This window comes from Callorhinus ursinus, unplaced genomic scaffold (genome assembly GCF_003265705.2).
Source record: "Callorhinus ursinus isolate GAN/ISIS: 27379988/994484 unplaced genomic scaffold, GSC_fseal_2.0 scaffold11, whole genome shotgun sequence".
Lineage (NCBI taxonomy): Eukaryota > Metazoa > Chordata > Mammalia > Carnivora > Otariidae > Callorhinus > Callorhinus ursinus.
In genome coordinates this window covers 27,267,413-27,279,711 of record NW_027397073.1, presented here as the reverse complement: position 1 = coordinate 27,279,711, position 12,299 = coordinate 27,267,413, and the positions used below count along the sequence as shown (strand labels likewise).

General features: G+C 46.0%; 1 protein-coding gene and 1 long non-coding RNA gene across 12 annotated transcripts in view; one reads left to right on the top strand and one right to left on the bottom strand.

The window, feature by feature from the left end:
- The window catches only part of LOC141373732 (uncharacterized), an 85,305-nt gene that overhangs the window by 52,924 nt on the left and 20,082 nt on the right, over positions 1-12,299 (bottom strand). For 3 of the 4 annotated variants that reach the window (XR_012380029.1, XR_012380027.1, XR_012380028.1), the window contains exons 3-4: positions 11,933-12,011; positions 10,422-10,941 (exon numbers count right to left, since the gene is read on the bottom strand). The exons of the other annotated variant lie outside the window; for it this stretch is intronic. This is a non-coding gene — a long non-coding RNA (uncharacterized lncRNA). Of the gene's footprint in view, positions 1-10,421; positions 10,942-11,932; positions 12,012-12,299 lie in introns of those variants that run through there. 4 annotated transcript variants of the gene reach the window in all.
- The window catches only part of SLC14A1 (solute carrier family 14 member 1 (Kidd blood group)), a 45,800-nt gene that overhangs the window by 28,323 nt on the left and 5,178 nt on the right, over positions 1-12,299 (top strand). For all 8 annotated transcript variants that reach the window (XM_025886532.2, XM_073898270.1, XM_025886528.2 and 5 more), the window contains 5 exons: positions 272-461; positions 2,545-2,673; positions 4,486-4,678; positions 7,970-8,117; positions 8,301-8,435. In XM_025886532.2, the coding sequence (XP_025742317.1) occupies positions 272-461; positions 2,545-2,673; positions 4,486-4,678; positions 7,970-8,117; positions 8,301-8,435 (795 nt within the window). The remainder of the gene's footprint in view (positions 1-271; positions 462-2,544; positions 2,674-4,485; positions 4,679-7,969; positions 8,118-8,300; positions 8,436-12,299) is intronic.

Here is a 12,299-nt window from a genome sequence, read left to right as displayed (position 1 = left end):
GCATGGTAAATAAGTGCATTCAGTGCTTTCTGCAGTGGAGATTCTAGTAAGGGCAGTGTGGGTTGAGCAAAAAGAAACTGGAGGTTTTCAGGGATCTGGGTACAACTAAAGGGGAAATGGCTCAGAGGGAAAAAGCTTCCAGGAATATCACAAGTTAGTTTCACCTTTATCAGAGGGGATTTTGATGATTTTACTCAGGGTGGGCACTGGGCGTGGAAAGGAGAACCTTGACTTGTCGCTCCCTTAGCTCTGCCCATCTCATCTCTTCCAGACAAACCACAGGTGCTCCAGTTCGTTGATTGGGTTCTTCGGGGCATATCCCAAGTGGTGTTTGTCAGCAACCCCATCAGTGGAATCCTGATTCTGGTGGGACTCCTGGTCCAGAATCCCTGGTGGGCTCTCAATGGCTGTGTGGGAACAGTGATCTCCACCCTGACGGCCCTATTGCTTGCCCAGGACAGGTAGGTGCATCCATCCCAGCCTGCTCTTCCTGCTTCTGAGAACACAGGAGTTACTCAATGACTTGGGCGTCAGTGATAAAGCCCCACGCTTCCCAGAAAAACCCACCTTTATTCTACAGAACTCTATATTTGTCTTGAGCTAGAGGTCAGGGGATTATTTATATCCTTTATTATTTCTCTTCAATCATTCACTAAATCATTCTTCTTCAATGATTAATCAGTTACCATCAGCATTTTGTGTGGGTAAAAATGCATATGAGTTCTTTTTTTTTTTTAGATTTTATTTATTTATTTGAGAGAGGAAGAGAGCACAAGCAGGGGAAGGGGTAGAGGGAGAGGGAGAAGCAGACTCCCCACTTAGTAAGGAGCCCAACACAGGGCTTAATCCCAGGACCCCAAGATCATGACCTGAGCCGAAGGTAGACGCTTAGCCGACTGAGCCACCCAGGCAACACAAGCATATGAGTTCTTGAAAAGTCTGGGTGACTTAAAAATCCCGACTAATCCCATTATATATTGTTTTCATGCTTAGTTTGGTAAATTCACTCTTTACAGACAGTGCAAATGTTAGTTCAGTTTCTAGAGAGATGAATAATCACAAATTCCAAGTTAATTAGTTCTGACTTAAGAAGTGTAAGTGTGTCTTCTGAACTATGTGTTGGGTTAAAAATAGCACGTACTTTATAAACTGATCTGTTGTTGAGAAAGTGATAAGCGAACTCCCACCATGGGATTAGACAGCTCCTGACTTTCTAGTTTTGTCAGGGAGGCTGCTGGTCTTCTAGGTGTCCAGGATCAATGAGTAAGCACCAGTGGAGGGTCATTACACAACTAAGCTCTTGTAATATTTACTGTAAGTTACCTAAGGAGCTTCTCAGAGAGAGAATCCGAAAATGTTCCACTTTCCCTTCAGGTCCGAGGGGCCTGATTTGTTCTCCATAGGTCCGGTTAAATCCTATTCCAATGCACATCAGGAAACAGTGCATCCAGTTTGGAGGTGTGTCCCAGGATTGTACCATATCAAATATTCCTTCACTGTTTTGTTACAGCAAAAAATGACCCATTTTCCTTATCAGGTATTATTTAGAAGGCAAGCCATATTCATATGTGTTGATTTTCAATTCTCTTTTACTCTCCTCAGTCCTAAAGAACCACATTAAAATAGCAATCCTGTTTTAAGTGAATACACAGCTTCTGTTGTTTTAACTCTGGTGTTCCACAACTCGCTGACGTTGCCATTAAAGCAATGGCGGCCAAGCATTCAACCCGCAAGTCCCTTGTTGAGAAGGCGAGTCTTTGCCTAGCTGTCCACTGTCCTCATGTATATTCCCAAATTCTAGAAGAGAGTATCACTTCCAGGGTTAAACCAGCAAAAATCCCGTCAATTCCTACATGTCCCAAAAGATTAGTTAAGGAAGACAATAGGTCAACCTTCAGAAGGCTGAGAAGCAAAAAGGAACCCAAGAATGAATTCGGTGCTAAATAGGCACATAAATGGAATACTCTGCCCAGTTAAAGTAATTGTTTTTCTTTGAGATAACTTGGAAATGTATATTTGGAGACCCCAAAATGGAAGCACAGGAAGATGAAAATGTATGCTACGTTGGAAGATTAATGTTTTTAAGGTCACAAACACTACGAAAGTGAATTTACAGTTGGACAATCTTACACCTCTCACCAAGAATGTCAGATTTAGAGGACAGCTTCATGGAAGAACTCTGTTCAGATGAAAGGCCCTTAATTTCACAGGAGAAATAACTTTCTGAAGGAAAGGCTAAAGGAAGCAGAACGAGCTGCCTCGCTCATTTCCCTTCCTGCACCTGGATGCTGGAATCCTGTCTTGCTAGGACACCCCTGAAGGGGGTTGTTCTATATGCACATTTCTATTTTATCCTTATCTATGTATATTTCATTTTCTCCCATGATTTTAATAGTGTTTGGCTTTTATAGACTTTGGAATAAATTTCTAAATATAATCTCATTTTCTAATGCAAATACGATCTGAAAGTTGCAAGAATCATTTATGTGCAAGTCCAGCCAACGTCCACCCAGGACGTGTCCACACTGTGCCTCTCGCCCACAGGTCAGCAATCGCCGCAGGACTCCAGGGCTACAATGCCACGCTGCTGGGGATCCTCATGGCTGTGTTTTCAGACAAGGGCAACTATTTCTGGTGGCTGTTATTCCCTGTGTCTGCTATGTCCATGACTTGGTAAGTTGTACCTGGTTTTCCAAAATACCTTTTAAAAAAAAAATATGGGGGGGGGAGGAGGGAATGGAGAGTTACTGTTTAATGGGTACAGAGCTTCAGTTTTGAAAGATGAAGAACGTTCTAGGAATGGACAGCGGTGATGGTTAGACAACAATGTGAATGAACTGAATGCAAGTGAAACTGCAGACTTTAACATGGTGAACATGGTCAATTTTATGGTACATATGTCTAACAATTTTTAGCAAAATAATTTTTTAAAATTTAGATTCGGGCTATGTCTATTGGAAACAGGAAGCATCAAACACACTGATGCGTGTGACCTTCCATACACACCTCATCCCTGCCCTCATCCCCCGAGACTCTGATGTAATTGGTCTGGGGTGTTGCCTGGGCACTGGGAGTTTTAAAGGCTTGCGGGGTTTCTAGAGTACAACCAAATTTGAGAACCATGCCCTCCATCAGCGGTCTTCCACCGTGCACACTACCGAATCACCAGCAGGGCTTGTGAAAACACAGCCTGCGGCCCCCCTCCCTAGGACTTCTGATTCAGTCCATCCAGGATGAAGCCTAAGAATCTTCATTTCTGACCAGTTCCCAGGTGAGGTGGCTGATCCAGTAAATACACTTTGAGAACCACTGTATGTGCCTATATGAACTCTCCTTATCCACCTGCCCCTGCTGCCTTCAAAGAATTTCATTACTGAATTCAAAAAAATCCTTCAAAAAAAAGGATTTTTTTAAACTAAATCCTTCACATTAGTTTCTTAAGTCCTTTTTTTGTTTGTTTTTTGGAAGCATACATTTCCTTCTTACTATGGCACATTTAGGATATAAAACACGAATACCCACATGAATGAGTAGTGTGGCCCACTCTGGACAAGGTCTCCAGGACAGCTCTCCCCCCACCCCACCCCCGCCGGCCGCCTGCATCCACAGGGTTGTGGGAGAGAGTCTGCGGGCAGAGCCAATCTGAGCAGGAAGTAATTTCCGAAAAACAGGCTCAAGGACAGGAGGTGGGTCATCACAGGGACTCCCCACACCCCCTCCCATAATCTGGAGTTCTGACCTTAGTGATGGGCTAACAAGTGAGAGCCCAAAAGGGGGCCAGAGACAATCTAATCTAATCTAATCCAGTCCCCCAGGCTACAGACCAGGAAATGGAGGAGTAGTTCCTTGCCAAAGGTCACATAGTTCACCAACTGTTCCTGACTTAAAGCTGTTCCTCCCCTTCCTGCTCCCCCTCCCACCCCGAGTTTAAGATCTTTTTCCTCCAGCCCACACCACCTTACATCCTCCCTTGGATAATTGTTTCTCTTTTTCAAAAATAGATATACTAAAGACTCATGAAGATGATACAGAAATTCAAGATGGCGGTTGCCTCTGGTCAGGAGGGAGGGGCTCATGATCATGTACCATGATCAACTAGGTTACACAGGGGCCTCTAACTCTGTGCATAGTATTTTACTTCATGTCTAAAATACTTCAAAAATATTTCTAAAACCTAGATTTCATAAGTCTCCGTGAGCAACCCGAGTATAATTTTTCAAAAGCCAAAAAAGCTGAGTTGATTTTTGACTTTATGTAAGAATTATTCTCTGACAGGATTTATTCTACGCGTGTTTGTTTTTTTGTTTCAGTTTGGGTTTTTTGGTTTCCTTTCTTTCTCCCCCTGTGAAAAGTTTGCTGAAACAACAGCATGTTAGCATTTTGCCCATGAAACAAAGCCTCTCCACAGTGTAGAGATTCAGTTTGTCAAATGACTTGTCACATGCATGTTCTTCCATTCTGTTTTGTGGTTGTTGTTGTTATTAGTCCAATTTTCTCAAGTGCGTTGAACTCCTTGTTCTGCAAATGGGACCTCCCTGTCTTCACGCTGCCCTTCAACATGGCATTATCAATGTACTTATCGGCCACAGGACATTACAATCCATTCTTCCCAGGCAAATTGTTCAAACCTGTAACCGCGGTTCCCAATATCACCTGGCCTGACCTCAGTGCCCTGCAGGTAAGATATGCTGTCTTCTTGCATTCCTTCCTGACTCTGGAAGACACTCAGTGTCCTCCTGTTTAATTGTTCTTGGGCATCAGAGCCTGATGGAGACTCGGCTTGCTGTCTTCATCTTGCCCCCTAAACCATTTGTTCTACTCCAAAACTTTGGGCTCTAAGGGTTTGTTTATTATTATCATTGAAGTATAGTTAACATACAGTGTTATATTAGTTTCAGGTGTACAACATAATAATCCAACAATTCTATACATTACTCAGTGCTCATCAAGATATTCTTAATGCCCTTCACCGACTTCACCCATCCCCCCACTCACCTCCCTCTGGTAACCATCCGTTTGTTCTCTGTAGTTAAGGGTCTGGTTTTTTATCTTTTTTTTTTCTTTGTTCTAAAGGGTTTTTTAAATGACTGCTCAAAGCTAAGTTTCCCCCTCTTTTTCTAAAATCCAGTCCAGAGTATAGGTCCATTGGAAATCAAAGACTCTGTTTCAAACTTGCCCCTTCTTTGGGTGGATGGGATGGGGGCCAGCCCTTGAGGAAGGGCCTCCAGCCTGGAGTTAAGCCCTCCATGACCTGCCTCCTCTGATCAAAAGAGCTGGCAGCTTACTGCTCGGTCTCTTTAAAGAACCTCTGTATTCTGCTTTTTCTTTGGGTAGATCTCAAAGAATATGTACAATAATTCATGGTTCTCAAGCTTTGGTCGCCATCAGAATCATTGTTTTTAAATACCAATACAAGCTCCATCTCAGACTCCCCAAATCATAATCTCTGGGGAGGGGGCCTAGGAACCTGCATTAACAAGCTGCCCAAATAATGGTGATGTGGACCAGGGTTTGAGAACCACTATCATAGGATGTATTGCATGTATCTCTTTACAGGTGTGCAGAGAGAACTGCCGTTTTTAAAAAACCTGGTTCACTCCTGTTGGTGTTTATTTAATAACTCTGTTGAAGGTTTCTTGACTAAGAGGATGCTTAAAATCAGAGGAAAACAAACAAACCAAAAGCACCTTTTTTGATGAGCAAAAGGCTGGCTTTCCCACTCTCAGGTCACATAACCCCTTTTGCTGTCCGCTTTGCTGAGCCATGAAAATGCGTGAGGAGCTCAGGCAGGCTTTTCTTTACATTCTTGCCCAGAAAATAAATGGGAGCTTTTGGAAATAACTTAGAAAATCAAATGCTTATTCGAACTACCCACAAAAAACAATATTATAGTGTTAATTGATCTAAAACTGCCCTGTCCAATACAGTAGCTATTCGGCCCCACGTGGCTATTTTAACTTAAATGTGAAATTCATTACAATGAAACAGAATTAAAAATTCAGTTTCTTAGCCTTACTAGCCACACTTCAGGCACTCAGTGGCCACATACAGAATATTCGCCACCATGGAAGTTCTGTTGGACGGTACTGATCTGCGGAAGTAAGGGTCTTCTCCTCACTCTGAGCTACCACCCCAACATCAGCACCCTTCTTTCCCATCTCGCCCAACTCCCCGCCTCCCTGGCTCCCTGAGGGGTAGTTCTGCCATCAGTTCTGAGGGGAAGCCTATGCAGTCTTTGCCTGTGTCAAGTTCCCCGGTCTAGACAAACAGGAAACGATCTTGTGTAGACATGAAGATCCACTGTGAGCTGGAAAATTCAGGGTCCATCTTAGGATAGAATCAAACTCACAGTCCGGTCCTGTGCTCTGCACAAGGACCAGAGCAGGGTTTGCAAGCCGGTGTTAGATCCCGCCTAATGCATGAGGGGAGGGGGCAGTGCCTTGTGCCACAGCAGGGTCCCCTGTAGCAGAGTCACTGCCTCCCCAAGGTCGCTCAAAAGATGTACAGGTGATGTGGGGCAAGTAAATGGACTTGGTCACAAAGGAGCCTAATGTGGCTAATTATGCCTCTCCTGGCCCGACCAGAAGTGCCATTTTAAAGAATTATTGTCTGTTAGCTTCAATCAAACCCTGTACCTTCCCAAAAACTGCCATTCTGTTGAGCACATTAGCTGACATCAGGCCTCAGCCAGAACAGGGAACTGGGACATTCGCATGTAGTTTTGTGTTTTGAGGACTAACTGGCAGTTGTTGGTAAGTGGAAGAAGCCAAGGATATTCTGTCTTAAATTAATACATGTTCTGTGATTCCTCAGCTCAATTCACAGCGCTCACCGTAGCACATACCCTCCCCCATGTGAATTGTGTAAGACTGATGAATCATAGACTTGTACCTCTGAAACAAATAATATATTATATGTTTAAAAAAAAGGAGAGGGGGTGCCTGGGTGGCTCAGATGGTTAAGCGTCTGCCTTCGGCTCAGGTCATGATCCCAGGGTCCTGGGATCGAGTCCCGCATCAAGCTCCCTGTTCCTTGGGAGCCTGCTTCTCCCTCTGCCTCTCTCTCTCTCTCTCTCTCTCTCTCATGAATAAATAAATAAAATCTTTAAAAAAAAAAAAAAGGAAGAAGAAGATAGTAGGAAGGGAAAAATGGAGGGGAAATCAGAAGGGGAGACGAACCATGAGAGACTATGGACTCTGAGGAACAAACTGAGGGTTCTAGAGGGGAGGGGGCGTAGGGGATGGGTTAGCCTGGTGATGGGTATTAAAGAGGGCACGTACTGAATGGAGCACTGGGTGTTATACGCAAACAATGAATCGTGGAACACATCAAAAACTAATGCTGTCATGTATGGTGATTAACATAACATAATAAAATAAAATTTAAAAAAATTAATACATGTTCTAGTTAAGTATAAATAGGGTCCTGATTCCTGAACTTGCCCATAATTGCTTCTGAATTGTGGATAAGATAACCCAGCTCTGGGTCTCTGGCCTTAACAACCCAATTGCACGAAAGTAATAATACTTCTCTTGACCTTTGGTGTGCACTGACGTGTTAGCCTGAGTACCGATGGACAGTTAAGAGCAGCAGAAATCTCAGCTGGGGGTCCCTGCCGTCCTCACTGGGAGTCGCGGCAGGTCTTCGCCGCGGGGGGTGGGGGGTAGTGAGACCACCCGGGAGCCTATCGGCCACCAAAGCCAAGTGGCCGTGCGCTCAGCAGAGCCCACGAGCAAAGGGGATTTCTGAGAAGGCAGGCTCAGCATTCGCCAAGGGAGGGTGGGTCTCTCTCTCGGGATAAAGCAGAAGAACGAGATTTCTCTGTCAAGAGAAAGAGACTTTTACAAAAATAAGTAACACTGACCTCGGAAGACGAGAAACGCTAACTCTACACTGTACGTGCTTGTGGGGGTCCCGCGGCTTTCTGCTCAGTTGTGTTAATGAGCTCATTTTCTAAATCGCTTTGCAGTTACTGAAATCGCTGCCCGTGGGTGTGGGCCAGATCTATGGCTGTGATAACCCGTGGACAGGGGGCATTTTCCTGGTCGCCCTTCTGCTCTCCTCCCCACTCATGTGCCTGCATGCTGCCATCGGATCGCTGCTGGGGATAGCGGCAGGTGAGCAAATATCGAGCGGCTCCTGCCCGCTGTGCCTCCCCTCAGGCATCTTCCAAACGCCAGACTTTCTTGAGGGCTCTGCTTCCAAGGGACCAATGGGACTAGCCTCCCCCACCCCTGGCCTCCTTCCAGAGCATCCTGCCTTTGGTGCCCAGCCCTGACTTCACCTGTCTCATCTAATAGGACTCAGTGTTTCGGCACCATTTGAGGACATCTACCTTGGACTCTGGGGTTTCAACAGTTCTCTGGCCTGCATTGCAATTGGAGGAATGTTCATGGCTCTCACCTGGCAAACGCACATCCTGGCTCTTGCCTGTGGTGAGTATTCCATGCACTGGCGGGAGGGTTGCTCATAACTATAGGATCAGTCCACACAGTACAAAGGGACTGTGTGAGGCCCTGGGGCCACGGTTCCAGTGTGGGCCCCCAGCTGTCTGCGTGTGTGAGCAGGACAAGTGGCGTCCCCTCCCCAGGAGGGTTAAGCTCCGCTGTGCCCTCCTCGTTGGCTGTCGTGAGGACAGGAGAGCCTGTTGAGTCGGGTTAACCATTTTGCCATCTGTATATGGGGGGGGGGGTGGAGAGGGGAGGTAGAAACTTGACTCATCCTATTTCTTCAGACTCATCGTTTGACCCAAGAAACTAAGGCGAAATGAGCTAGATACAGAACCATTCCTCCTGCTGAGTCAGGTAGGACTACATGTGGCCCTTTGAGAATCACAAGAATCTAGCTGTTCTCCCACTTCAGGGAGTGTCAGAATCACCTGGAAGGCTTGTTAAAACACAGATGGATGACCGCCCCCCCCCCAGCACCCCGTGTCTGATTCCTCGTTCGAGGTAGGGGAGGAGTTGGCATTTAAAGAGGGCCAGATGGTGCTGCTGCTGGTGCTCTGGGGGTCACATCTTCCGCTGTGTTCACGGCTTCTGACCCCAGTATTCTAGCCAGCCTTGGCCTGTCAGAGCTAGGAGAGGTTCTGGAGATCTCCACCCCGGCCCCCTCATTTTACTATTGGGGTTCTGAGGCCAGAGAGGTAAAGTGATGTGCTGAAAGGCATCCAGTCAGGGTAAATTCAAGCCTGGAATCCACATTTGCTAACAACCTCTGGAATTACACCCACTACACTACCCCCTAGCTTCCCTGTGGCAGCATTCAGGCCTTGAGGTAAAAACAGAGCTCAAGTGATTTAGATTTGAAAAGCTAATGGATTTCTCAGGCCCTTGTAAAGGGGAGGCTTATTCACCCAGAGCCTCTGGCATCCCTAATCCAATACAAAGTAAAAGTATTTAAGATAATCTGTTAGAGGGCAGGGAATGACCCTCCCTGGGGGATATGCGGGGGGGGGGGGGGGATGGTGGAAGGTGCAGAAATCATTCCTAACCAATAGAAATATTTGTCTAGAGTCAGTTTATCACCAGGTGAATCAATCCAAGTTACCTAAGCCACTATTAAAATATCAGATCACATATATACATACACAATGGAATACTACTCAACCATAAAAAAGAATGAAATCTTGCAACTTGCACCAACACGGGTGGACCTTGAGGGTATTATGTTAAGGGAAATAAGTCAAACAGAGAAAGACAAATACCATATGATTTCACTTACATGTGAAATCTAAAAAAACAAACAAAACAAAGCAAAACCCAGACTCAGTAAGTACAGAGAACAGATTGGCGGTTGCCAGAGGGGTGCAGGAGGAGGGGTGCAAATGCTAAAGGGAAGTATAAATTTCCCGTCATAAAATAAATAAGCCATGGGGGTGTCATATACCGCATGAGGAAGAGAGTCAGTAATATTGTATTAATTTTGTGTGTGTGGCAGATGGTGACGAGACTTCACCGAGCTGAGCATTTCACAATGTATACAAAGGTAGAACCACTATGCTCTACACCTGAAACTAATATAATATTGTATGTCAATTACACCCCAATTTAAATTAAAAAACAGTAAAAGAGTAGACCATACGTCAGGCAGGATTTAGAAGGGATTCCTGCACTGGGCAGGGGGCGGGACTGAGGATTTCTAAGGCCTCATTCAATTTCGATCTTCTGAAGCTGTAGCAAGGTTAACACATCTCAGGTTGCTGTGGTGGTACCATGTCCGTGTCATTTTGCCCACTTCTTTGTAGTACACAACTGTTCCACCAACTAAGCCCGTCAAAACTCTTTGCTCATTTTCCCACATTTGTTCACAAGCTTAGGGCAAGGGAGAAGACAGATTACGTGCCACCTGAGGTAGGCCAGGTTAGAAGCTTTATTGTGAGATTGTTTGAGGTTTCAAATCTCTATGCGAGGTGCATACCTTTATGTGCCTGGGTTGGCAGGAACAACAAATATATATTAAATGCTCATGAAACAGCCCAGACAGTATTAGGAAGAGCTAGGGGCTCAGCAGCGTAGATCCCAGAAGTCGCTCTGCACAGAGAGTGTTACGGTCCAGGGCAGAAGCCAGGTGGGTGAGAGAAGCCCACAGAGAGCATATGGATATTGGGAGGGGAACAAGGATATGTCTACAGTACCAGAGTCTCTGGGGGAGCATCACAGTTCAGAATCATGAAGAAGCACCTCTTAGAGAAGGTGGCTTCTCTGTATGTCCTAAAAATCGAGAGGAGGAAGCCTGGTTGGTGGAGGGGGGGGGTCTGGGCCAGCACGGGGACAGCCTGAGCACATCCTTCAAGATCAAGCAGACACTGTGTTGGACACAAGAGTTGCTGATGAGACCTTGACAGAGTGTGGAAAGGGATGAAGCCAAAGATGTTTGCAGATGGGTTTCCTCAAAGCAGGAATATCTTCATGATTTTCTTCACTATAGGTGTAGTACAGGCTTATTGCACAAGACAAAACAAAAATTCAATCAGTGCAGAAGAGTATAAAGCAGAGAGTAAAAACATTCCATCCTACTCTCTTGATGCAACCTTCTTGCCTCCGTCTTAAAGGGCTCTGTGGTTACACTGGGTCCACTTAGATAACTCAGCTAGTCTCCCCATGTCAAGATCGTTAACTTAATCACAGCTGCGAAGCCCCTTCTGCCCCGTACACTAACATATTCACAGGTTCTAGGGATTTGAACGGGAACATCTTTGGGGGCCGTTATCCCGCCTATCACGCCTACCTCCCCGTGCACAAGTCAGACTTTCTCCACTGGTGTAGCCTAACAGTTAGGGCAGTATACAGAGTTAGTGGAGAGCCCAGACCCTGGGGCCAAAATCCTAGCTCTGCCCATTTGAATGTCAGTAGATGCCACATTCACCCCCCACGGAGGCCGTACGGATATCCCCTGCCACGCACAATGTGCGAGCGTGGCTGTTTGGTCCACATTGGGTCCTGCCCCTCTCCGTCTTTGGACGGAAAGTGTTGAGGCAGACCTCCAGCCCCTCTTGTAAAGCAAGTCTCACATGGAAAATGTCACAGCAAGTTCCAGCTTGCCCACATCACCCTGCCCCTGCCAAACGAGAGACCAACTCTGGCAGCCAGGGTAAATAAATAACAGACATTTATTACAGAGTTGCTCTTTCCCTGGTTCCGATGGCATTATCAGAAGAGCAGGGAAGCTCTGATAGAGACTGGTAGGGCCGCCTGCCCTGCCTCGAAACCGGAAACTGCCCACCAGGGAATTCCTCAATTTTGTTATTTCGTCAGCGCAAACTGGAGACACATTTTGTCTCTTTTTTATTATTATTATTTAGAGATGGGGAGGGGCAGAGGGAGAGAGAGAATCTTAAGCAGGCTCCACGCCCAGTGCAAGCCCAAGGCGGGGCTCAATCTCAGGACCCTGAGATCGTGGACCTGAGCTGAAATCAAAAGAAGGGTTTCACCTCTAATGGGAGGCTCTCCTGGTCCCACTCAGCAAGTCTTAACTGATGGCAGCTACTGTTAGACAGTCTGATGCTCTTACTGTGGAAAGAAAAGCAACTTGTCATTGGAGACCACTTGGAAAGAGCATAGCAGGAAGAGACTGGGGCGGTAACTCTGCCTTCCGGGTGCAACCCGTGTGAAAAGGAGAGGAATGGCAGTAAGGACTCACGTGCTCAGGGGAGGTCTCGGAGAAGAGCCAGTACCCAAGAGAGCAGGGCAGAGTGTTATGGTGCTTACCCGAAGGCAGTGAATATTTGTTGAATGAGTGAGGGAAGGAAGGAAGGAAGGAAGGAAGGAAGGAAGGAAGGAAGGAAGGAAGGAAGGAAG